Genomic DNA, 27,834 nt, shown 5'->3' with positions numbered 1-27,834 from the left:
TGTCAACTTTAAGTGGATTATACGGTCGACACGCACTGACATTTTGCACCTTAATCCAACAACGTACTGACTTTTGTCTCTCTGTTTTTCTAGCACCTTAACTAACATCCATAGTATATCTGATCATGTATGCTCACACACCTTTATATCTTATCTCAGGTACTATGTGGAAATATGTAGATCATTTGTTTATTCTTTGATAAATCTCTCTTCCCCCTTGCCCCCCCCCCCCTCTTCTTCTTCCCTTTCTTGGGAAATAACAAAACGATAGAACTATGCACGAAAACGAATTTCACCCACTTTTTCTTTTTACTTCTGTACATCTGTGATCTGACAATAAAGCTGATTCCAGTGTTAATTTTGACAGCAAATTCTTCTGACTTAGTCTTTTGAATAACCATTAAATAACTAAACACCATTTAGTTTTAGTCCTATTTTAGTCATATGAAATTGTTTAATCTCAGTCGACTCACTAGATATCAAAATCTTAGTCTTTTAAATCTTAGTCAACAAAATTAACACTGGCTGATTCTGATTCTAGTCGCCGCTAGGTGGCGATACATCGCCGTCAATCCAAAGGCCTTACAAATGCAAGGTCTCGCGCTTTCTCGCGTAGAGGAGCGCCATTTCGACGAAGCCCAGTCAGAAACAGAATCACGCACGCTATGGAGGGTTAGCATCGTTAGCATGTAAGAGAAGAAACACTGGAGATACACGACGCGTCTACAGGAGGAGGAACAGCGAGACGAGCCTCTTCTAGGAGAATAGAACCCCGCATCTTTTGGTTTTCTGACCCATTTGTCGCTTTCTAAACAGGTGAGCAGTGTTTTAGTTCACCTATAGTTATAACTAGTTGTCTAACTAACCGGAAAAGGATACAGCCAGGCTTTAGCATTTGAGGCTAAACCTAGCATCGGTGCTATTTTTTTTTTACAATGCTAAGTTGCTAATTCTGGCTAATATCAATCATCACCGCGACGCCTCAGCGTAATTATAGCTGGTTATTATTAATCATCTCGCTATGTTTAAGCAATTTAGCTGTGATGGAAATAAACGTGACACCAAAAACGTAGTTTTAAGCTTCAGTTAATACGTGTTTATAACGTCGACAGCCTGCTAATGTTTGGACTGGAGACTCTGTAAAGGAACTGGAGTGCGTTTCCTTCCGTGTTTGTGTTTGTTTATTGTTGTTTTAAGCGGGTTATATAACTTCATACACGTTGCATCTCATAGTGTGGGTTAAGGTCTTATTCTAGGTTCAGATGGCGTTATGATGTCTGATGATAACGTGATCTATAAACACTAGTTATTTAGTTTATATTGTACCGAGGTCTCAGGGGGGGGGGGGGGGAATTGGGAAACAGGCCCCACGCAGAGACTCTGAGGTTTGGATCCAATGTTGTTTGGACTGGAGAGCCAGACATTAACCTTTACCTGTACGGCAGGGTTAGAAATGTGTATCTCTCAATTTAACTCACAGGTTACACGTGTGACCATTTTTAAAGTTTCCATTTGGTTACATTTGTGCCCTCTGGGTTACATTTTAGTTTTTTATATCCTGTGCCCTCCAGGGATAGAAACAGTCGGCCATGCTTAGAACATGCCTGGCTGTCTGACTGTCTGGTTAAGCACTTATACCCTAGTATCCATATTTCTTGTGCTGGTGGGTGGGAGGCATTAGCCAATAATGGTAGATCTACAAGCTCACGGGGCGTTGTGAGCTTGTAGATCTGCTATTTTGGGTGAAGAGATTCGGTGCTGTTGTAGACGGGGGGAAACAAAGGTCCATGTACAGAGCCACTCGAGTCCAGTTTACTATTAAGTCTAGAGCAGTGGTTCTCAACCTGTGGGTCTGGGTCCCCAGATGACAGTGAGGTGACAATTTAAGGACTTTTTAATATCTTAAAAAAAGAGCATTACTGGCATCAAACATAATCAACAAACTACATTATAAAAACTGGTCAAACATTGGCCAAATTATGGAAGAAAGAGGCAAACCTTGGGAAAATAGCCAAGCTCACAACGCCTCGTGTTGTGAGCTTGTAGATCTGCTATTTTCACAATATGTGGAACCAAGTCAAACTAAATTGAATGACACAACTCCAAGTGCTTGTTGTCAGCGTGGGGGGGGTCCCCAGTTCAAATTTGATTATTTTGGGGGGTCACGGCCTGAAAATATTGAGCACCACTGGTCTAGAGGGTTCTAGTATTAAAGCAACGCAGTATTAAATGTGTTTTTTGTTTTCTTCACAGGACAAAATGAATGACGATTTAGACATCGAGGCTATGCTGGAGGCTCCATATCACAAGGTGGGTTGCCGGTTACACAGTCCAGGCCTTGCTTCACTGTTAACCTGTTAAAAAAAAAAAAAAAAGTTGAGACCTTTTGTACTACTTCTTGCTATGATAGTTTTCCTTTACCGAACAATAGTGCATTCAATGATGTGGTGTTAGTAAGTGTGTTGACTCTTTCAAACGCATTATACAGAATTATGAATAAATCCCCATCTATCTCTTTTTATAGACTTGCCTAATGATATCTCACCTCTACTACCATGAATTCACCTTTGATTCCAGTGTGAACTGTGAAAAAAAGTAAGGTAGTTATTGCGCAATGTGTTGATGTACTGTGGTTCCCCTGCTAGGGCTAAAAAGAGGCTCAAGTTTTTAGAAACATACAATCACCTATTTAAGTTGCAACAAGGTGAATGCCAATGGATGATTGATGAGCGCATTATACCTCTCTTGCAAAGGAGGCAGTATTCACATGTATAAATGTGCATAGCACCGTCATTAAAAGAAAAAAGCGCACTGTTAGGGCTGGGCAATTAACCGGAAGTATATTGAACCAATAACCGACTTACAGTATAACCGAATAATTGACTTTTTTGGGGGGGAGGATCATTTATTTAATTGTAGATCAAAACTAATCGACAAGCCAATATACAAGCTCACAACACGTTGAATCGCGCCGTGTTGTGAGCTTGTAGATCTACTAGTATTTTCACTTTTGTATATAAATGTGTATACTATATCATTAATGTAATCAAGGCAAAAGTGTGACATAATAGTGATATTAATTTAAAAGTCATATGGCCCAGCCCTGCGCACTGTTGTTAGTCCATTATCACTTGGCTCCATCAGCCTGGTCAGTGAATGTCATTTTCACTTTAAGTGACACATGTATGTAGCCTGCATCACATTGCTCTTTTGTCTATCAAAAACATTTGAATGACATAACAACATTCCTCTGTCTACTGTCTTTAAACTACATTAAATGTCGTATGTATCATATATATTGCAGTAGTTTTAGAACTACCACCATGTAATTAACATGAAGCTATATGGGATTATCTTACATGTGTGCCAAAGTGTACTGACAGCAATTGTAGCTTCATTATGCTGACAAGAGAGCAATGTCAGTAAATCTAAGCCACATAAAGGTGAATGGATAAATGCTTTTGGCTATGAAATATGAATACTGCCTCTTTGCCTTGGTCAACTATAATTGCTGTCAGACTGTTAAATCCGCATCTTGACTTTGCATGCTACATGAACACCAAGAGACATGTATATATTACCTGGTTGGTAAATACCACTTTTCAGCTTCCATCTTATTGTAAAGTTAAGATTTTTTTCAGTAAGCACATCACTTCCTGTTTGAATGAAATGCCTACATTGATAGCATCAATTCACTTTTGACAACAGACGGCAAAAAATAGTTTTTAAAATGTGGCTGATCTAGTGGATTTTTCTTTTCCTTTTTTTTTATTTCTTTTCAAATTTTGGGAGTCGACCTTACTAAGCAGTGTGAATCCCTGTTTGCTTCAGGGCGAGATGTGTGACAGAGGTGGCATCGAGCCCTTACAGTCCAAGAACGAAAATGGGTGAAGATCACTGGATTGAACGTCAACCACACAGGATCTCTTTTAGTGGCCGTGGGCCCATGTGTGGCCTCACGGGGGTCTTATAGGCACAGATAGTGGTATTGGTACGACCTTTTAGAAGCCGGGGGGAAAGGGGGAAGGTGGCCAAATAATGATTAAAGCTTAACTGAAGTGTGCTAATGTTGGATTTGCTCTCCCATAAATCATGACTTTGTTTGGTAGCATTGAGTTACTCAACAATGTAGTGTAATATAGAGACTTGGGGTAGGAAGGGAATCTAGGGGGGGGGGACATTATTGTGTGAATTGAGTATTAATTGTAATGTATTGTGCATTTTCTCTTGTCCCACCCCAACCCCCCCCTTTACCATCACGACTTGAAATGTTTCACCTCCGTCCTCATGATGTTCTTCTATCAAACCTTGCTTAGGATGACATCAAGTCCTCTCATGCAAACGGACATGAAGAGCGCAGCAAGAAGTGAGTTTGCATTTGCTTTTCTTTTCCTTACGATATTTATATTCCTATAATGTTTGTTTGCTTCTCTGTATGTTTTTGTGGAGGGGGGAGGATGTGTGTTTATTTGTAGAGCAATGTGTCACATTGTCAATCAATTGCAAATTGAAAACGGAAAAAGAAAATGTAATTGAATACCTGCTATATTACAGTTTTGCAAGGAGAAAGGCTTGTATGAAGGCTGATTGAATACTTTATTAGCAGTTTGCAAAAAAAAGCACAGGAATGTACAGTTCAATACAAGGTCTGCTAATAGGATCATACCCAAGAAAAGGCTATGACTTGTTTCCATTGGGGTCCTGTGTACTCAGTTCATTGAAGACAATTTATTTAAAAAAAATATTTTGTTGCATGACAAACATACAAATGTCAGGACAAACGTAACTATTTTAACCCATTTAGATCTGAGGCCGATTCTACAAATGTCTTCTAAATCCTGACAGTTTTCTGAAAAACTTATGTTGCTATATATGTGTGTGTGTGTGTGTCACACACACACACACACACACACACACACACATACATACACACATACACACATACACACATACACACATACATATATATATATATAGCTAAAATCTAAAAGGACACAAGATGCTTTACTGGATTGAATGTGTTAAAATATAACCGGTGGCGTGCACCAAGTATAAATTCAGCCAATTTTCCTTCTTGTAACTCACTGCCATGGAATGCATCAATGTTCCAGGAAAAAGAAGAGCCGGAGTAGGAGTCGTAGCCCGACCAAGAGAAGGAGCCGGAGCAGGGACAGGAAGAAGAGCCGAAGGAGAAGCAAGAGTCCGAAAGAGCACAAAAAGCGAAGCCGCAGCAAAGAACGTCACAGCAAAGAGCGGCACAGCAAAGAGCGGCACAGCAAAGAAGGCCACAGCAAAGAAGGCCACAGCAAAGAAGGCCACAGCAAAGAAGGCCACAGCAAAGAAGGCCATCGCAGCCGCTCCCGCAGCAAGGAGCGTCCTGGGCGCTACAAAGCACGCAGGAGCCCCTTGTATGTTGGCCTTTAAACATGATAGCCCATCACGTGTAGTAATTATTATTTGACCCTTTAACTTGAACCCCAGCATCCATATTCTGGGGTAACATTGTCCAGAAATGGCAGATCTACAATTGTTGCCGAAGAGATTTGGTGTAGAGTGAAAAAAGTACAGAGACAATTTGGGTCCAGTTTGCTAAGTTTAGAGGGTTTAAGTGGTTAAACATGATATAGCCCATGGCATGTCGCCTTCTACTATTTTCTTAAGCAGGGCATTGAGACATGTCTTTGAGGTCTGGAAAGGCATTGTCGCTGTTGGGTGAAAATCTTGTATGTCTAAACCTGTTGTGTTCCAATGTAGTTATTATTTAGTCACAAGCTGTCGTTATATTTTTCATTGGGTCAACGCTCATAAAAACAGCAGACACATTAAACCATTTAACTTAAAACAAGAAAATCAAAAACAGCTGATCTTCAAGCTCACAGACTCTTGTGAGCTTGTGGATCGGCAATGTTTTGCTACTTTCGTGCAACACTTGTATGACGAAGTAGGGCATTAATTTACAAAAAAGTGAAATACGGAGATAAAGGGTTTCTGCCTGACAGCAACAAAATACAACAAATTAAGAATTAAGTGTTGGGAAACGGTAATATATTATGTGTGTGAATGTTTATGCTTTAATGTCTCTAGTATTAACTTGAAACAAATCTTCTTCCAGCCGCAAACGTTCCAGAAGCCCTTTCAGAAAAGACAAGAGTCCAGTAAGGTGAGATACAAGCATTTCATTGTTGTTTTTGGGAGCTGTAATAGCCGTGAATATTTAGTTTGACATAGCATGCGTTAAGCTGGGTGTTAATCACTTGAACCCTAGCGTCCCTATTCTGGGGCCGAACATAAGGCGAAAATAGCCCATTTACAAGCTCACAACGTGTCACGTTAGCTTGTGGATCGGCTGTTTTCGTTAAGAGAGAGGCCTGGGGGGGAACCCTGGTCAACTAAGTATATAGAGTTGAGTAGTTGGTGCATGTCTGTGGTAGTAATTCCGTTGTTTCTTTCAGACAACCAATTGACAATTTAACACCGGAGGAGAGAGATGCCCGCACAGTTTTCTGCATGCAGCTCGCTGCAAGAATCAGACCACGAGACCTAGAGGATTTCTTCTCTGCTGTTGGAAAGGTATGTTATTATTTGCAGCTCTTCTAGGCTTGCAACAGTTAATCAAACCGATACACTTATCCGATTAGTACAAATAATAGCTTTTAGTGAAAATGGCAGATATACATGTTAGAATAGGCATGGGACGATATGAAAATTACATGACACTATTATTGTGGCAAAAATAATTGCGATTAACGATATTGTGTTAATCAAAATATGCTTAAAACTTAAAATGCCACTTTTGTTTAACCCCCAACACTCCCTATTCTGGGGGGGGGGATGTCACAAAGCTGAGCTTGTAGATCTGCTATTTTTGGCAAATCGATTTGTGTAGAGTGAAATAAGAGCGTACCAAATTCACTCTTTACAGGTCAGTTTTTATCACGTATAGAGGGTTTAAGTGGTACTGAATTTGCAGCTCAACAAAAGCTAATTCATCCTAGTGCATGACGGAGGACAATTTCACGATAAATTTAAATCTCTGCGATACGATTATTGTGAGCAGTTTTTTATATTGACAATGACAATTATCGTCCCATCCCTACGTTAGAATGCGACTCGTAAGCTTGTAGGTCTGCGGTTTTATTTTTACATGACACAGTTGTACAACAATTTATGGTTATTCAATTTAGTTGATTATAAAAAAAAGTCGATTTACTGAAAGATATACTATACTTACAGTATAATTAAAATATATATATATTTGATTAATTGAAAAAGTAATCGATAGAATAGTCGCCACGGCAATACTCAAATAGCTGCAGCCCTATGCTTTTTGTTATACTGTCTTTAGATACTCTACTGAGATGTCTTAATTTGCTGTCGCTGCTTCTTCCTCTAGGTAAGAGATGTGAGGATGATCTCAGACAGAAACTCAAGGAGGTCAAAGGGCATCGCTTACATCGAGTTCCTGGAGGCCACCTCTGTACCGCTGGCTATCGGTCTGACTGGACAAAGGCTCCTGGGGGTTCCCATCATCGTCCAGGCCTCTCAGGTACATGTATGTATGGTTGGACATTACACCTTACATATACACACACACTGTGCATTATTATCTCTTTCTAGCCTGTCTGATGTATAAGTAGAAACTGTATTAGCTTTTTATGGATACGAAAATAACATTATATTATAGTCTTTAAAAAGTGATTACTAAATGCAGCCAGGATTTCACTCACTCGACAGATGCTAGAATGATTCAACGACAGTTTCATTGGGGAACTTGTTTTTAACCCATTAAGACCCGGAACGCATCTCTGTGTCATTTTTAGATTCTTTTGGCTATTCAAAAATAGCAGATCTACAAGCTCATAGCGCGGCACCGAGTGCCGCGCTATGAGCTTGTAGATCAGCTATTTTTGAAAAATAATCGTGAAAATGTGTGCAAATATTTGAATATATATTTCTTAAAGCGAACATTTGTAACTCAAATATTTGCTTCTGGGGATTCTACAAATGTCTTCTAAATCTTAACAGTTTTGAATAGTGTATTTTCAAAACTTTTTCATGTCAAGGACCCCCCAAATAATTTGTATTTGGCCGTGGACCCCCATCTCAAAATATGTTGTTCCAGGGACCCCTAGAAGCAAATATTTGAGTTAAAAATTTTCGCTTTAAAAAATATATATTCAAAGATTTGCACAGATTTTCACAAAAAAATAAAAAGCAGATCTACAAGCTCATTATGAGCTTGTAGATCTGCTATTTTTGAATAGCCAAATCTTAAAATGACCCAAAGATGCGTTCCAGGTCTGAATGGGTTAAACGGGCTGGGGCAGTTTAGGATGTTTTGTCTGTCTGTGAAGGTTCTCTGTCATATTTAACCACTTGGAACCTTACCATCCCTATTCTGGGAGGAACATTTGCTGAAAATGGCAGACTTTTCATACTGTTTTACAAATAGGACTTATACAAATACAAACATTTTCATTCCAAGTTTATCTTGCTTTCAATCCATGCACATAACAACTCTTTGTTGCTTCCGCTCTTGCAGGCAGAGAAGAACAGGGCTGCAGCCATGGCCAACAACCTGCAGAAGGGGAGCGCCGGGCCCATGCGGCTCTACGTGGGCTCACTACACTTCAACATCACAGAGGACATGCTGCGAGGGATCTTTGAACCTTTCGGAAAGGTGGGTGTGAGAAAACATTTGAGAGTCGGGCGCCGTACCGCTGACGGCCTCGCACCGGGCACCAAATGCCAATTTCTTTTTTAACCATGTGAAACCTAGTATCCCATTTCATAACGGGTGATCAATGGTCGAAAATAGCAGATCTACAAGACATTTTGAGCTCGTGGATGTTTTCGGCGAAGAGATTTTAGTTACAGGAGGGAAAGGAGGGGACCAAAAATATAATCCCCTGTCAAGTAGTTAAATGGAGGAATTCTGAACTAATAGAAGTATTTGAACTTCAAAATAATCCTTAGTGCAGATGTGTAGGATGAACAGAATAGTTGGAAAAGCAATCTCCTAAACATTGCTCTTTCAAAGTTTTCCGATACTAACATTTTGAAACGTTAGTAGCCAGAAAACTGAGACACTCTGCACAAGCAGCTTTCAGGATTTGGCTTTTTGAAAGCGAGAGTTGCTCCGCTCCATTGTTCCAGAGTTGGAACACATTCATGTTATAATCTTATGAACTGCTTTTCTTCAATAGATTGAAGGCATCCAGCTGATGATGGACAGTGAAACTGGACGATCTAAAGGATATGGCTTCATATCGGTATGTCTATACTATACAACATTGCATTACATAGAACATTATAGACATCGAATATCATTGCTCTCAGGTAGAAACCCTTTTTATATCCATTTTTCAACTTGATGTTTTTTGTTTTGGTAAATTAATGTCCTACTTTGTACAAGAGCGCCACACAAAGGTAGCGACAATATTGTACAAGATGAGATTTGGCTGCACCATGTAGTATTCTTTTATTTGTGATTGCCGCTTAACCCATTAAGACCTGAGGCCGATTCTACAAATGTCTTCTAAATCCTAACCAAACTAGCCAAACTGTTTTTTGAAAAAACCTATGTTACTATATCAGTGGTTCTCAAACTTTTTCATGTGAAGGACCCCCAAAATTACACGTATTTGGTCGCTTACACCCATCTCAAAATAGTTTGTTCCAGGGACCCCCAGAAGCAAAGATTTGAGTTAAAAATGTTTAAAACTTTAAAACAATATTTATTCAAAGATTTGCACATATTCTCAAGATTTTTCAAAAATAGCAGCTTGTACAAGCTTGTATATCTGCTATTTTTGAATAGCCAAAGTGTAAAATAATGCTTTTTTTTATAGCTCAAATCAAAAAGTGACAGATGCGTTCCAGGGTTAATATTGTTTTCGTTCGTTTTGAAGTTTGCCGATGCAGAGTGTGCAAAAAAGGCACTGGAACAACTGAACGGCTTTGAGCTGGCCGGGCGGCCCATGAAGGTGGGCCACGTTACAGAGCGCACGGACGCGTCCACCGCCAGCTCCTTCCTAGACAACGACGAGCTGGAGAGGACCGGCATCGACCTGGGCACCACGGGCCGTCTGCAGCTCATGGCCAGGCTGGCAGAGGGTGAGTTATAGCACACTTCAATTTTTTTACCAAACTTTATTTTTGAATGAACCGCTGCAAAATGTCAACAATACACTATTCATTAATAAAAGAAAGTAAAAACTCCAGTCTGAAGATTTCCCCCCTAAATATTTTCTTTTAGTTAACCCATTAATCCCGAGGCCGATAATATAAATGTCTTCTAAATCCTAACAGTTTTCTGAAAATATTTCTATATCAGAGGTGCTCAAACCTTTTCATGTCATTCAAAATGATATGTATTTGGCCGCAGACCCCCATCTCAAAATATTCTGTTCCAGGGACCCCCAGAAGCAAAGATTTGAGTAACAAAATGTTTAAGTTTAAAAATATATTCAAAGATTTGCACACATTTTCAAAAATAGCAGATCTACAAGCTCATAGCGCGGTACTCGGTTTGTATATCTGCTATTTTTGAATAGCCAAAGAAATCTAAAATGACACATGCGTTCCAGGTCTTAATGGGTTAACTGCTTAAACCCACTAGACTAGATTATTTTCCTGATTTCGCTCTGTACTTGGACCGCCTTTTCCCCCTCTACACCTAATGCCTTTGCCAAAAGTAGCCGATCTACATGCCTGCAGCGCATCACGTTGCAACGCGTTGTGACCTTATACAACTTTACTAAGCTTGACATTTGGTGTAATCTCCAGCCATGGCAGCAGGTGATGCTGTTTCGCTGTCTGTGGGCAATTATCTGCCCCAGACTTAATGTTGTGGACTTTTAGATGTTAAACCATGTTGTGTTAACATGTCACATTATAGTCATGGATTTTAATACTTTAATTTGCACTTTGCCTCAATCTTTTTCTTTAGTGAAATACACCCAAAATGTAGAACTCTTTGTGTTCGGCATTGTTGGCTCGGCAGACCAAACTATCACCGCCAAAGTTTTATGTTATGATGGTCACAGCTTACAAAGGTGCGTGCTGGTATGTGTCTGTGTCAGACAGACAGGAATAATCACAGAGTAAGCCGTAGCAACCACTTCCAGAGAACTGAAATGCACACAGTAATTTGTTTCTAGTTTAATCCCACCACTTGCTTCCAGTTGCTAAACAGAATTGTGATACCCGACCCTAGAAGCTTGGGTTTGTCATCATCATGTAGTCTTGAATTTGGCTTACAGAGAATATTTTGAAAGCTGAATATTATTCTCCTTTTTTTAATATATATATAAAAATATGTGGTTTCTCTCTCTCTGTAGGAACTGGATTGAAGATTCCCCCAGCCGCCCAACAGGCCCTACAGATGAGTGGCTCCATTCCATTTGGAAGCATGTCAGCTTCAGCAGGTTAGATGGATCATTTTGGGGTTTTTATGTTCACTCAGTAGCTCTTTGTAATGTCCTCGACTGACAAAGATTATTTATAGAGCACTTTCCGGGCGGGATATAATGCAACTAATTATGCAAAACTAACTCTCCAGCTGCTCAATCCCCTGTCCAAGCTATGAACCTGCCAGCCCAGCCTCTGGCCACACACTGTCTGCAGCTGTCCAACATGTTCAACCCACAGTCGTAAGTACTACCTAACCCATTACACAGTTTGGTGTCTGATCCTGTCTTTTAGAGTCATAGATAACCAATTTTAGAAAATTCATAGATCGCTGATTTTTTGGAGAGTCATAGCTCACAGATAACCAATGTTTTGACTGATAAAGAGGAGAAAATAATAAGTATTGCTCAGCGACCTTGTAGATGAGCTATTTTTGTGACATTTCGCCCCAGAATAGATTTTTTTTTTCCATGGTTGTGAAGCCACATATAAATAAATATATTTTTATTTTCCAGAGAAAATCAACCTGGCTGGGATAATGAGATCAAAGATGATGTCACTGAGGAATGCAACAAACACGGTGGAATCGTTCACATTTATGTGGACAGGAACTCTGCTCAAGTGAGTGGATCGCTAATAACCTCTCGCATGGTTCTGGGCCCTGGGGTCATGTTAGCTTAGTAGATTCACTCATGTTACAACTCAGAAAAACAATGCCAATTTCATTCCTATTTTTTTCTCTTTCTCGTACAGGGAAATGTATATGTGAAATGTCCCTCAATACCAACAGCGATGGCCGCTGTAAATGCACTTCATGGCCGCTGGTTTGCAGGTATGTATTGTTAATCTGATGAAAATAAAACATATCTACCTTCAGTCTTAACTACTTGGAACACTAGTGTCCCTATTCTGGTGGGGAAATAAAAATTGCAGATTCTCCAAGCTCTCAACGTACCGCGATGCGTTAAGAGCTTGGAGAACTGAGGCTATTTTCGGCAAAAAGCTGACCCTGGTCAACAAACTACAGTGGTGGAAAGTAACTAAGTAAATTTACTCAAGTAATGTACTTAAGTACAATTTTGAGGTAATTTGACTTCACTGGATTGTTTCCAATTTTCTATTCTTTTAATTCTACTCCATTACATCTCAGAGGCAAATATTGTACTTGGCAGATTATTATGGAATTTAATGAGATTATTCTTCTGCTCTCTCTTTTAGGGAAAATGATTACTGCTGCCTACGTTCCCCTGCCGACGTACCACAACCTTTTCCCCGATTCAGTAACGGCAAAGCAGCTTTTAATGCCGTCACGCCGATAAGTTGTACCTGGGCCAGGTACCGGATATAGTAGATGAATGTACATACATTTGTTTTCATACATTGAAATCTTTGAACAGTGGCTGTGAAGTAATTATCAGTTGCTCCTGTACTACAGAGACTTTAGGCAGGTTCTAAATTGTATTTCTATTTCAGTTTTTTGGGGGGGGTTTTGCCCATGAAGGTACAACAGAAAGACTCAAGATTCATAGGAATCCCAGTACCGTTTGAAAACCATTATTACATACAGGCTGCTTCAGTAGCTGCCTTACAACACTCATTAGCTTGTTTTATATCGTTTTGTTTAGGATTTATTGAGGCAGTTGCATTGAGTGACCAGGAAGGCCCGGAATTGTTCCCAAAGCAGTTTTATTTTATTTTCTTTATTTTCTTTTTATGGAATCGGTTTATAAAAAAATCTCTGTGCAAATAAAGCATTTTAATTGTCATCTTTGTTTTGTATGAGGTCTCTTAATCAAAATGTGTGGCCCACTCAAAAAACAAAGGAAATAGTCCCATCATGTTGCAGGAAAACGGGAGACATTGAGATGTATGCACAGCAGGAAAAAAAAATTGTTCTCTAATAACATATTTTTGTACTGCCAAGCAAGATGTTACATTAAATATTGACTGTCAGTTATCAAGAACCCGGTTCCCTGGTTGCTAGTCATACATTGATTAGCTTCAACACTTAACAAATCACAAAACTTAAAAATTATAGATGGCCCCCATCCCCAGGAAAATAAATTAAGGTTTCAATATTCTTGTACAAATAAGCTTGAGTGAAGAAGGCTAGAAGTCACATTTTGTTAGTAATTAATTAATTTCAGTAATGTTCTCCTTTGAAAGTTTTATCACAACTGGAGTCGATATCAATATGTATTTGTAATAAAAGTCTCGTATACAACTGTTGGCGTCCTTCATGTGAATTATCATTTCTGTTTGTAAAAAGTGATGTTCTTCTGCAGACAGACGCCACAGATTGCAAGTCGTCATGCGGTAGTGGCTGCGAAAACGAACTAACGGACTTTGTTCCTATTTCGTAGCATAGACCAGTGGTTCTCAACCTGTGGGTTGGGACCCCTAGGGGGTTCCCCAGGTGACAGTGAAGTGACAGTCAAAGGACCATTACTGCATCAAAAGTAACCAACAAATGATGCTATAAGAACTGGTCAACATTGGCCAAATTGTCAAATAATATAAGAAAGAGGCAAAATGTGTGCAAGTAGCTGATCTACAAGCTCAGTTGTGAGCGTGTGTGTAGCCCTATAATACACATGACATGTATTTTAATTATGTATCATAAATTCATATACTGTTGCTACTATGACCATGGGCTAAGACCAGACACCTTAATATCTCAATAAAGGGGATCAATAATAGTCTTCATTTACTCAGATCAGTCACGTTTAAAGGAGTAGTTTACCCAATTACTTATTTTCTATCCATTACACACCCCATGAAGCCTTGAAGTCAAAGAGTCTCATACCGACTCCACCGGTCATCAAATTATCGGGACTGTGACAAAAACTAACAAATCTCCATGAATTCAAGGCTTCATGGGGTGTGCAAGTGATAGAAAATATATCATTTTTTGGGTGTACTACTCTGGAACGCATCTGATCTGTCATTTTTTGATTTGAGCTAAAAAGCATTATGCTACACTTTGGCTATTCAAAAATAGCAGATCTACAAGCTCATAGCTTGAGCTTGAAAATGTGTGCAAACCTTTGAATATATATATATATATTCTATATTATTATAGAACATTTCTAACTCAAATCTTTGCTTCTGGGGGGTCCCTAGAACTAAATATTTGAGATGGGGGTCCGTGGCCAAATACATATAATTGTGGTGGTCCCTGACATGAAAAAGTTTGAGAACCACTGGTGTAGTTGATAGAAAATATATCATTTTTTGGGGTGAACTACTCCTTTACCACTTTGCTTCCAATCCAGATGACAATTAATCTCCCAATCAGTGCCCCCTGGAGTCCCAACATTTCAACAAGTCACCAATCTCGGTGTAACAGGCCCAGGACCCTCCTACTCACTGCTGTAAAAGAAGCGCAGGTGGCCTGAGTGAAGTTTGTCCAGACAGACAGAGAGAGTCAGTAGGAGGACAGATAAATGACATTAGTTTGTCTCTCTGACACTGTACTAGAAAGGAAAAACAGCGACGTTGTGCTTCAGTAGCAGACAGACAGTGTTTAGGTCCCGGGTTCACAACTTTAGAACCTAGAAGAACCTACAAACCACAGAGAAACGGGACGCTGTTGACAAGCAGAAAGTAAAAGAGTCTTGTTGGAGAAGGAACCGATGCTAACAGCAGAGGGTTGTTTAGGCTAGCAGAGCAGGTCCATGCCAGGACAACATGAGTTTAAACGGCTCTTAAAGCTAGCCTAGCTAGCTTTTAACTCACCGTAGGTGTTACTTTATTATTTAGGAAGACAACGGGGAGTTTGTTCGGACTTTTATTTACAACTACCTATCGGGTAACAGAGTGAGTCAACCCCGGACCCGGCCACCACCACCATGTTGTCGAACGTCCCCAACCAGAACCAGGCGGCGTTCCCCGGCGGCATCCAGGGGCCCCTAAGCCTACAGCAGGGGCCTCACCCTCAGGGGCCAACAAACCTCAACCATAACCAGGCTCCCATGTTCCCGGCGTTCTTCTGCAAGCCTCACAACCCGCTGCTGATCAGGAAGAACGCGATCACGGACGATTACAAAGTGACCAGTCAGGTCCTCGGGATGGGAATAAACGGCAAAGTCCTGGAGATATTCAGGAAAGACGATGGAGAAAAGTGTGCATTGAAGGTAACGTTTTTATTTCCCCCATCTTTAACTTAAGTGCTGCTATATCAGTGGTTCTCAAACCTTTTCATGCCAAGGAGGACCCCTAGATTCATGTGTATTTGACCGCGGACCCCCCCCCCCCATCTGAAAAGATTGTGTGCCAGGGACCCCATACAAGATTTGTGGTGTTAAAAATGTCAACAATATTCAAACTTTTTCAAAGAATGTCAAGATTGTTTGAAAATGGCTGATGTGTGTGTGTGTGTGTATAGGGCCCTGGGGGTCCCCGGACCCCACTTTGAGAACCCATGCATTAGACAATGGACCACCATAACTCTGAGAGTGTACAAATGGAACCAAATGACCCCTTACGGGTCCATTTGGTAAAAGTACAAATATTGTACTTTTACTCCACTACAATTATTTGACAACTTTAGTTACTACTGTAGTTTCTTTGTAGATTATGATTATTATTACAAAACGTGCATTAACCACTTCAGCCCTATGCCCTATAGCCTATCTCTTAGAGCTTGTAGATCAGTACTTAAGTATATTTTAATGCGAATACTTTTGTACTTTTTACTCAAGTACATTTTGAATACCAGACTTTTATTTGTAACGGATTATTTCTACATTGTGGTATTGGTACTTTTACTTAAGTACAACATATGAGTACTTCTTACACCACTGCCTGTTTAGTGGGAGGTGTCAGTGAGTGTTGTAATGTAGTGCAGCTGTCCTTCTGATCCACAAATAACTTCTCCTTCTAGTCCCCTCTCCCCTGGATCTAATGGAACTGATAAGAGCTGGTTGTTATTGTTGTCTTCTGTGCTATTCTGTCAAAGGAGCACAAAGGTGCTGTCCAGTGAAATTGGCTTTGAGTAGATAATGGAAATATACGTTCTGTACTTAACCCATTAAAACCGGGAACGCACTTCAACCATTATTTTATACTTTGGCTATTCAAAAATAGCAGATATACTCAAGCTCATAGCGCTGCACTCGGTGCCGTAGATCTGCTATTTTTTTGAAGAATCTTGAAAATGTGTGCAAATCTTTGAATATATATATATAGCAGAAACCTGACTACCAGTGACATCATCGGCAGGCCAGGCAAGACAAGATTTCAACTTTCAATACAAGGGCAACCCTTCAAACTGAGCATGCATACAACTGAATGAAGAAGGAGCTGGAGTAACTTTAACGATTGGAGCACCGAGTTCCACGATATGCGCTTGTAGATCTGCTATTTTAGAATAACCGTGAAGAATGTGTGCAAATCTTTGATTATGCATCTTTTAAAAGACCCGAGGGTCAGGCCGATTTTACAAATGTCTTCTAAATCCTAGTTTTCTGAAAAAAACTATGTTTTATATCAGTGGTGCTCAAACCTTTTCATCTCAAGGACCCCAAAAATTATATGTATTTGGCCACAGACCCCTCCCCCCCCCCCCCCCATCTCAAAGCTTCTCAAGCTCATAGCGTGGCACTTGTTGCCGCGCTTTGAGCTTGTATAAATGCTATTTTTGAATAGCCAAAGAAATCTTAAAATGACATAGATCCTTTCCTGGTCTCTAAATGGATCAAGGAGGATTTAGGGATAGCGCTGCGGTTGTTCCCGGATCTCTCTTGATTTCATGACGTCCTCCACTTCCCGTCGGCTCTTCCTCTTACCTCTGCCTTCAGGACAGAGAGGCTCCGCTTTCAGCTTTCACCCTCCGGGGAGAGATGATGATGATGATGATGATCAGACTCTCACATTACCTCACCATCCTGCTCTCCTCCTCTCCTCTCCTCTCCTCTCCTCTCCTCTCCTCTCCTCTCCTCTCCTCTCCTCTCCTCTCCTCTCCTCTCCTCTCCTCTCCTCTGGGATGCATTAGTCAGCTGTAAGGCACGTGTTTGTGTGTGTTTGTATTACCATACTTGTGAGGCTCCGAATGTCCCCACAAATATAGTAGAATTTGAGAAATTTACGTTTTGTGAGGACCATTTTCCTGGTCCTTCCAGTAGAAAAATGGTTGATTTTATGGTCCAGGGGGCTGCCCAGCAAAAATAGTTAATACACCATAACAATCATTATGAAATTATCAAACCACTTTGTCCATTTATGTGTTCTCAGTGTGTCACTCACTCACTTCGTGCCGCACTGCAAGCTTGTACATCTGCTATTTTAGATTTTCTTTTGTTTGGACCACTGAAGTACAGCACTTCAGTAAATGTACTTTAACCCATTAAGGCCTGAGGTTCCGAGTCTACAAAATGTCTTCTGAATCCTAACAGTTTTTTGAAAAAACGTATGTTGCTTTGCCAGTGGTTTTCAAACTTTTTAATGTCAAGGACCCCAAAATGTATATGTATTTGGCCAGGGACCCCCATCTCAAAATGTTTTGTTCCAGGGACCCCCAGAAGCAACGATTTGAGTTACAAATGTTTGCTTTAAAAATATGTATATTCAAAGATTTGCACTCATTTTCACGATTTCTCAAAAATAGCTGATCTACAAGCTCATGGAGCTTGTAGATCTGCTATTTTTGAATAGCCAAAGTATAAAATGATGCTTTTTAGGTCAAATCTAAAAATGACACGGATGCTTCTCCCGGTCTTAAAGGGTTAAAGGAGGAGTTCACCCAAAAAATGACTTATTTTCTATCAATTGCACACCCTATGAAGCCTTGGATTCTTTTTTGTTTTTGTCGCATTCCTAAGCTAATAATTTGATTCCCGTCTCCTATCGGCTAATGTATCCGGTAGGAGACACAAAGTAGATTATTTGTGTCTCCTACCGGAAATACACACGGTCATCAAATTATTATCTTAGGAGTGCCACAAAAACAAAAATAAATCCATGAAATCAAGGCTTCATGGGGTGTGTAATTGATAGAAAATAAGTCGTTTTTTGGGTGAACTCCTCCTTTAAGTTACTTTACCGGCAGTGTTGACAAGCAACACACAGACACACAGTTGGCAGAGCTGCCGTTGCACTGCAGATAGAGGGAGGGGGGAGGGGATGACATCATTATATACAGTTACAGTATGGAGACACAGATGGGTGGTGTTGTGGTTCAGAACGCTCTGTTGTCATCCTAAAAGCACTGACTCTATTGGAGGTGCTGGTGACTTCATTCAGATCTCTAACTCAACGTGTAAAAAGCCTGGCAGATCTACAAGCTCACATTTGTGACGCGTTGTAGGGATGGGTATTGGCAAGAATCTCACGATACGATACGTATCACGATACTTGGGTCACGAATCACGATACGATTATATCACGATATATTGCGATACCATACATATTGCCATATATTACGATATTATTGCGATATATTGCGATATATTGCGATATCACGATATATTGCGATACGATACATATTGCAATATATTGCGATACGATATATATTGCAATATCACAACTACATATTGTGTATATATGTACACTACATATTGAGTAGCTGCAGATCAGTGATAGGTTCTTTGAATGTTTTTTCATAAAGCCTGTATCTGAAAAAGCAAAAAAAATTAAATAAAATGAATCGCGATATGGTGACCTGGAGTATCGATACTGTATCGCGAAATCGATAATATTGCCCATCCCTATGTCGCGTTGTGAGCTTGTAGATCTGCTATTTACCAAGCACGACGACACCGGCACACAACTTAAGTATAACCGAGGCTTAGGCAAGCTACCCAGAGGTCTGAGAACAAGATAACCAAAGATACACCGCAACATGTTCTGAAGATTACCATACTGTATGCACACAGAGAAATATATTGTTGCTGTCGGGTGGCACTGGCAACCTTGTATCTCCATTCTCCGTGTTTCAAAATGTTTCGTTACTTTTGTCATTTAATGTCCTACTTCGTCGCACAAGAATGTCACGCATAAAGTAGCAAACGTGGCTGTTCTACAAGCTCTGTAGATGAGTTATTATCTACAGCTATAATACATGTATTTGTATTGATTACGTGTGTCTGTGCCTTTGATAAATATCAAACCAATGAATCGTATTATTAACAAGAGCTTGTGACTAAATAATAACTACATTGGATCCATCATTGATCCAAAATAAAAACAATTCCCCATTTCCTGAAAAGTACGAGTTTTTTGACAAATACAGGTTGCCACCTGACAGAGACTGTACGTAGCCTGAAGATGTGCAAGTCATCATGACTGTAGACTGAAAAGTAGACGGAACAGGAAGGAGACAGATGTGGTACAAACTGTATGCTGTGATCCCTGATAAGGACAGATAGAACAGAACAGAACAAGCAAATGCATATTATCTCTACAGTATGTGATTGACTACACAGCTTAAGAGTGAGTAATGTATACTTACAAGATTGTGTTGTGAATGATGTGGATCAAGCCTCATGCATATATTACAATACGTTGCTGTCAGGGCAGAAACCTCTTCGAACTAACGACCTACTTGATCATACGAACTACAGCGTCACTCAAAAGTAGTGTTGATTTTGACAGCAAATTTTGATTCAGTTTTAGTCAGTCTTTTGAATCAAATTCCTTTTTAGTTTTAGTCACATTTTAGTCACCTGAAATGTTTTACTGTTAGTCTAGTTTTAGTCGACTAAATCTACAGTTGATTTAGTTAACTAAAATGTTTTTTGGCAGGCCTTGATGGCGTCGTAATGGCTGATTTTACGCTGCATGCTGAAAATAGCAGATCTACAAGCTCACAACGCGTCGCAGTGCGTCGCGTTGTGAGCTTGTAGATCTGCTATTTTCAGAGTGCAACACCAGAGCGCAACCAAGCATAAAATGACTTGGTTAGTACTGGATCTCTTCTCCCCTAGTCCCTCACTAACATTTTAGTCTAGTTTTTATTTGTTGACGAAATTGACAATATGTTTAGTTTTAGTCATCGTAGCTTAGTTTTTATTTTGTTTTCGTCAGTGAAAAAAGGTAGTCGACGAACATTTTTCGTCATAGTTTTAGTCAACGAAATCAACACTGCTCAAAAGTAGCTGATCCACAAACTCGAAACGTGCTTTGAGCTTGTAGATCTGCTACTTTTGCTACTTTCCAATTTGAATTCTGAAAAGTTCCACCCGACAGATGATATAACAATAGATAGATGGATATTGATTTCCCTCCCAACATTTTTGTTAAATGTAATAATGAAGCCAGTCAGCTGGAATTTAACCCATTAAGACCGGGAACGCATCTGTGTGTCATTTTTAGATTTCATTGGCTATTCAAAAATAGCAGATATACAAGCTCATAGCGCGGCATGAGCTTGTCATTTTCTGACATTTTGACATTTTTTGCTAATCTTTGAATATGTATATATATATTTTAAAGCGAACATTTTTAACTTAAATCTTTGCTTCTGGGGGATTCTACAAATGTCTTCTAAATCCTAACGGTAAAAAAAAAAAAAAAGTATGTTATCAATATCAAATAAAATATTTGAAAAAAAATATCAAAATGATAGGTATGTGGCCGCGGACCCCCATGTCAAAATATGTTGTTCCAGGGACCCCCCAGAAGCAAAGATAAGATGGGCCCATGTATTGGCCGGCTAATGGAGGATTAGATATTGGATTCTCGATTGCATGTTTTGGTTGTTGCACAAAAACACCAAAGTCACAGTTCTGTCCTAGTGTTTGATCGCGATGTAATTGCCGGTAGCTGAGGTATACGCATACACGGTAAAAATGTTGTACCGAGTTGAAAAACCACGAGGACTTTACTGTGTGTGACTGTGAACCACAGTTATTTCGTCTCCGTCGGGTGGAAACCTCATAAGTCCAAAACGTGTTACTTTTTCAGGATTCAAATTCAAAAGTAGCAGATCTACAAGTCCAAAATGGATCTGCTACTTTTGATGCTTTTGTGTGACGCTGTAGTATGATCAAGTAGGCCGTTCATTTACGAAAAAAGACACAAAAAGTTAAAGGAGTAGTTTACCCCAACATTTTTCTTATTTTCTATGAATTCAATGCTTCATGGGGTGTGTAATTGATAGGAAATAAGTCCTTTTTTTGGTGAACTACTCCTTTTAAAATATGGAGATAAGAGGTTTCTACTCAGACGGCGACGATTTATTTGTGTTGTTGACTGTAACCTCTGCTGTCTGGCCAACTCCAATGATGTCAGAGAGAGAGAGAGAGAGAGAGAGAGAGAGGGTGATGGGGACACGCATGCCTGTGTCTAAAAGTAGCCTGGGTGCGAGAGGCCAGAGATGACTAGGGGATTATTCAGCCTGCATGAGAACTGCAGCACAGTGTCCCGTACAGGGAACATGTTCTCAGCTTTTATTAGGCAACACAGGAGTGTTTTTTGACGTGAGAGTAAACAACCAGCCCAGCAAAAACTAAGTGATTCTACCAGTTCCTCCTTCAATGGCCTTTGTTTCTTTCTTATCAGACATGGGGGGGGGGGGGGGTTGATTGCGTGTAGGTCTGTCACCATCAGGGCTGTTACGATTATGACATTTTGGGGGATTAATAGGCCTGTCACAATTATTACATCGTCTAACCCAGGGGTCTTCAACAGGGGGTCCGGGACCCCTAGGGGGTCCTCAGAGTTACTACAGGGGGTCCGCCAAATGTTTGTGTGATAAGATATTTTCTTTTTACATTAACCAATTCAACCCTAGCGTCCCTTTTCTGAGGAGAACGTTAGCCAAAAAATAGCAGATCTACAAGCTCACAACGGAGCTTGTCGATCAGCTATTTTTGGCAAACAGTTATAGGTGTAGAGGGAAAAAAGAGCAGCAAAAGTTGATCTGAAACACAATTTTATACAATACAGAGGGGGTCCCTGCTTCATCTCTCTCTCAGCTAGGGGGTCCCTGATTCATCTCTCTCAGCTAGGGGGTCCCTGCTTCATCTCTCTCAGCTAGGGGGTCCCTGCTTCATCTCTCTCTCAGCTAGGGGGTCCCTGCTTCATCTCTCTCAGCTAGGGGGTCCCTGCTTCATCTCTCTCAGCTAGGGGGTCCCTGCTTCATCTCTCTCTCAGCTAGGGGGTCCCTGCTTCATCTCTCTCAGCTAGGGGGTCCCTGCTTCATCTCTCTCTCAGCTAGGGGGTCCCTGCTTCATCTCTCTCTCAGCTAGGGGGTCCCTGCTTCATCTCTCTCAGCTAGGGGGTCCCTGCTTCATCTCTCTCTCAGCTAGGGGGTCCCTGCTTCATCTCTCTCCCAGCTAGGGTGTCCCTGCTTCATCTCTCTCTCAGCTAGGGGGTCCCTGCTTCATCTCTCTCAGCTAGGGGGTCCCTGCTTCATCTCTCTCAGCTAGGGGGTCCCTGCTTCATCTCTCAGCTAGGGGGTCCCTGCTTCATCTCTCTCAGCTAGGGGGTCCCTGCTTCATCTCTCTCTCAGCTAGGGGGTCCCTGCTTCATCTCTCTCTCAGCTAGGGGGTCCCTGCTTCATCTCTCTCAGCTAGGGGGTCCCTGCTTCATCTCTCTCTCAGCTAGGGGGTCCCTGCTTCATCTCTCTCTCAGCTAGGGGGTCCCTGCTTCATCTCTCCCAGCTAGGGTGTCCCTGCTTCATCTCTCTCTCAGCTAGGGGGTCCCTGCTTCATCTCTCTCAGCTAGGGGGTCCCTGCTTCATCTCTCTCTCAGCTAGGGGGTCCCTGCTTCATCTCTCTCTCAGCTAGGGGGTCCTTGGCCTGAAAACGTTGAAGACCCCTGGTCTAACCGCAATTATTTGAGATAATAGCAATTATTTTTGTATAATCGTCATAACAATTGTGATTATCTCAAATAATTGCAATTATGTAATAATTGTGACAGACCTTCGTCACCATCATGAAATGTTTGTTGACGATTAATTGTCATACAGATAATGGCAATTTAATGATTTCTGTCTTGACTTTTAAGCTTTGTAAACTAAAATTGTACAGGGCAGATATGACATAATAATAATAATAATAATAATAACAATTTAAAGCTGCACTATGTATCTTTCCTCTGACCTTTGACAAGATCTAAAATGTGTCTGTAGAATAAAAGAGAAACAAAATACAACCACCCTAATTCTATAATATAAGTTATATTGTATTAACATCCTCTAAACATACAGATTGAACTAGATTACATTTTATCCGCTTTAAATATACAAAGAAATGGCTGACAATGGCCGGTACCAATAATCAAAATAAATAATGTACTATTGGCTTAATTATTTAATAATATATATTTTTCAAAAATTGCAGAAATAGCCGATCTAAGAGCGCAAGATCTCAAGATCGTAATGTGTGCTATTATCTCAAATAACCCATTCAATCCGGTAACCAATGCTATGTCATTTTAGATCTTTTGCTATAACCATTATACTATACTTTGGGCTATTCAAAAATAGCAGATCTACAAGCTCATAGCGTGGTACCAAGTGGCGCGCTACGAGCTTGTAGATCTGTCATTTATTTAGAAAAATTGTGAATTTTGCTAATCTTTGAATATATATATTTTTTTATTTTTAACTGAAATGTCTTCTAAATCCTAACTGTTTTCTTTTTTTTAAACTTATGTTGCTACTATAATTTGTCCGCGGACCCCCCCCCCCCCCATCTCTAAATATTTTCAAAAAGCTCAAAAATAGCAGATATAAAAGCTCATAGCGTGGCACCAAGCGTCGCGCTAAGAGCTTTTATATCTGCAATCTTTTAATAGCCAAAGACATCTAAAGTGACACAGATGCGTTCCCGGATTGAATGGGATAATTGCGATCAGGTGGTGTTTACTTTACTTTACTTTATTATGGATCCCCATTAGCAATTGCACTAAGCATGGCTATTCTTCCTGGGGTCCGACACACCCAAATACACATCATACAGAACGAACATACTACAGATACAAACACAGACAAAGACAATAGTTCACCTACAAAAATTCAGAAATACATTTACAATTTTACAATTTTGTACATTTCATGATCAAAGGGAGAAAAGGGTTACCCATACATTATTTATTATTATTATTATTATTATTATTATTATTATTATTATTATTATTATTATTATTATTATTTTTCCAAACCATACATTTCATGTTAATAACAAACAAGTCAATAAGATGTCAAAGGTTAAACACAAAATCATTAAAGTTCATGAAATATTGGAAGGTACTGTTTTACCATAATTATGAAACCCTCTTTTGTATTGGCTTGAACAATATAACTCGGCAATGAATTCCACCTTCCAATAGCTCTATACATAACAGTTTTCTGTGTAACAGATGTTTTAACTTTGGGAAAATTCAATCTTCCTTCAATTGCATGTCTTGTTTGATATTCATGATGAGTACAATGTTTTAATAACCTTTTATATAATATTTCTGGAGATTGTGTAACTTTTATGTTTCTGATGAAATTAACTAAACAATAAGTAGCCCTTTGACTAACAGACAACCATCTCAGACTGTCATGCATGACTTTTACATTAGTTCTATAGGAGCAATTTAACGCACAACGTGCAGCTTTATTTTGAACAACTTGTAATTTCTTAATATCGATCATTGAGGCACTAGACCAAATAACAAAACAATAATCAAGCTGTGACAGAACTAAAGCGTTTAAGACCTGTCTAATGACATCTGGTGGCAGTCCCTTAGAAATTCTTCTTGTAACTGAAACAGCCCTTCCCATTTTGCTCACAGTATTATCAACATGATGGGACCATGATAGAGTGTTGTTGAAAGTAATACCTAAGAGTTTTGTCTCTTGTACCTGGTCAATTGGAATGTTGTTTATATTCAAATTCAATTTTGGTTCAAATAACATCTGATACTTTGATCCCATTAATATAGACTTTGTCTTACCAAAATTCAGTACAAGTTTATTACTCTTTACCCATTCTGTTACTAACTTTAATTCATTTTCCAAAATATTATTAATCTCATCTGTGGTCATTCCTGCAGCATATATGGTCAAGTGTAATGTAATGTAATAATTGTGGGTAGTTTTGACATCATGAGTAAAACAGGCCTGGGAGAACCCAGCTAAGTGAATGTTCCAGTTCCTCCTCCTTGAATGCTCTTTGTTTTCTTATCGGAGCTACGGGGGCAGTGTTGCCATGTCCGCTTATTATAAGCGACTTTGTCTTGTTTTTCTGTAAGGTCACTTGTAAATATTGGTAGTTGGCGGGTTGTGTTCTTTTGGGCTAGTTTCCTAATGTTAGTTAAACCAGTAGTTCTCAAACATTTTCATGTCAAGGACCCCCAAATGTATGTGTATTTGTCCCTAACCCCCATCTGAAAATGTTTTGTGCCAGATTTGTGTTGTTAGAATGTTTCACAAATCTTCCACATTTTATTTCAATTTTTGTTTGAAAATAGCTGATCTACAAGCGCACACCGCGTTGTGAGCTTGTAGATCGGCTATTTTCAAACAGTCAACGTATACAGTATATATAGGTTTAAAGTGCTCATGTGGCCTACACTGTATATAGTTGCTTCTTTTGGGCTTGTTTTCATAGACCTGGCTGCTTATTTCTCTCGCAAAATATGGCAACAGTGTACGGGGGTTGCCTGTTCCACTCTGTCCTGAAGGCAGTGATGAATGGCCTGTTTGTGTGTGCTCTAGAATAGTGCTTCTCAAACTTTTCCATGTCAAAGACCCCCAAAATGTATTTGGACACGGACGGACCCTCATCTGAACATGTCTACTACCAGGGACCCCAGGGCCCAAGAAGAGAAGATTTGTGTCAAAAAGAAACGGAAGCAAAATTATTCAAAAATGTGAAGACATTTAAAAACAAGAAATGACAAAGTCATAATATACCCGCTTGCGGCAGGCTATTTTTGCCCCAATCTGCAGCACAAAATGTAAAAGTTGTCATTAAAATAAAATCTCAGCCATTCGAATGCAACAAAAATAACAGAGGTTCATTGGTTGGCTACCAATATAAAGTGTGTGTGTGTGTGTACAATATCAATGAAAATAATTGATCTACAATCTCACAGATCTGCTATTTTCACCAGCTGATATAGTTACTTCATAATGTAGCCTACCCTTACCCAAGTCAAACTACAGTGTTTCACTTAGAAATGTATGAACAACAAAAATGAAGACACACACACACCACACACCCAGGAGGACTGGTTGATAGTGTTGTATGCATTGTTCCTGGACAAAAGACCGGTGGTGACCAGTTAGTATTCATTTATGTATGAAAGAAAGAAACTATTTTCACAATAAACGAAGTGAGTCCATAGAATACAGGTAGCGTAAGGGCAGTCATGTTAAAAACATCAACAGTGGTGGAAAAAGTACTGTAATGTTTTACTTAAGTAAAAGTATCAATACTGCAATGTAACCCTAACCCTTTATAAAAGTGAAGCTCACAACTTGTCTTTTGATTTCACTGTTTGAAACAGCTAGGCTTGAGTTGTAATGCAAGTTTGCCCTTTTCACTACTGGCTTACATGAAAGAAAAACCCAAATGGGTCCATTTGGTTTCATTAATGTCTTTTGTAAATGAAGTATTCAATAAAACGTCAGAATAAAAAATAGCAGATCTACACGCTCACAAGGCGGCGATGCGTTGTGAGCTTGTAGATCTGCTTTTTTTCTGATAAAATGCAGCTGATTTTAGCGTCATACCTTACATGAAAAATGTTGCTACAGTAACCTTGGTTGTAGTGTGTATTCATTCATTTGTAAACAGGGCAGTCATGTTAAAAACAGCAACAGTGGTGGGAAAAGTACTCGTACTAGTGTTGCCATGTATACTAATTACAAGCGACCTTGTTTTCTGTGAAGTTGTTTGTAAATGTAGGTAGTTGCTTGTTATTTGTTATTATTTTGTTGTGAGCTTGTAGATCGGCTATTGCCAAGTCGTCTATTATCAAATAGCCGATGCATATAGGTTTAAAGTGCTCATGTAGCCTAATAGTCACTTAAGTCTTTGGGCTTGTTTTCATTGACCTGGTTGCTTATTTTTCTCTAAAAATCTGGCAACCGTGTCATTGTTTAGACCAACGAAGAAGAAAATGGCGGAACAGATTACTTATCAGTGTATACAGCAGAGAGTGTGGCTATTATCACTGGGTTACAATGGGTGGAGGAGGTTAGACCAGAGCGGGTGGTGGTGTGCACAGATTCTTTGGCAGTATTGAAAAGTGTTCAGTCAGGAAAGTCAGTGAGGGAGGATTTAATAATTGAAATAAAACAGTATTTACTAGGATTACACAGAGGTGGAATAGATGTGCAGTTTTGTTGGGTGCCAGCTCATAAGGGGTTGGCAGGGAATGAGGGGGCGGATAAGCTGGCAAAAAGGGCACTAGAGCAGGAGATAGATCTACAAGTATTATTAGGAAAGGGTGAAGGGAAAGCAATAGCTAAGAAGAAAG

At 39.8% G+C, this 27,834-nt stretch overlaps 2 protein-coding genes across 2 annotated transcripts in view; both read left to right on the top strand.

Moving 5' to 3' along the window:
* Nucleotides 1-643: 643 nt before the first annotated feature.
* Nucleotides 644-13,178, top strand: LOC308096321 (RNA-binding protein 39-like). The gene is given in 17 exon segments (XM_080443721.1): nucleotides 644-816; nucleotides 2,254-2,310; nucleotides 2,525-2,590; nucleotides 2,593-2,595; nucleotides 4,317-4,366; nucleotides 5,112-5,408; nucleotides 6,113-6,160; nucleotides 6,453-6,570; nucleotides 7,394-7,546; nucleotides 8,543-8,680; nucleotides 9,207-9,272; nucleotides 9,912-10,116; nucleotides 11,343-11,429; nucleotides 11,564-11,654; nucleotides 11,928-12,033; nucleotides 12,166-12,244; nucleotides 12,631-13,178. Coding segments are annotated over 16 exon segments (1,659 nt in total). The 5' UTR covers nucleotides 644-816; nucleotides 2,254-2,259; the 3' UTR covers nucleotides 12,732-13,178.
* A 1,628-nt stretch (nucleotides 13,179-14,806) lies between these two features.
* LOC308096322 (MAP kinase-activated protein kinase 2-like) overlaps nucleotides 14,807-27,834 on the top strand; it is a 30,655-nt gene continuing 17,627 nt past the window's right edge. The window contains exon 1 of the mRNA XM_080443722.1: nucleotides 14,807-15,548. Coding sequence (XP_080299848.1) covers nucleotides 15,264-15,548 — 285 coding nt within the window. The 5' untranslated portion in view covers nucleotides 14,807-15,263. The remainder of the gene's footprint in view (nucleotides 15,549-27,834) is intronic.

The sequence above is a fragment of the Gymnoscopelus braueri genome (genome assembly GCF_963280865.1).
Source record: "Gymnoscopelus braueri genome assembly, chromosome: 12".
NCBI lineage: Eukaryota > Metazoa > Chordata > Actinopteri > Myctophiformes > Myctophidae > Gymnoscopelus > Gymnoscopelus braueri.
The sequence above is the reverse complement of the archived record's forward strand: the minus strand, read 5'-3'. Positions and strand labels throughout refer to the sequence as shown.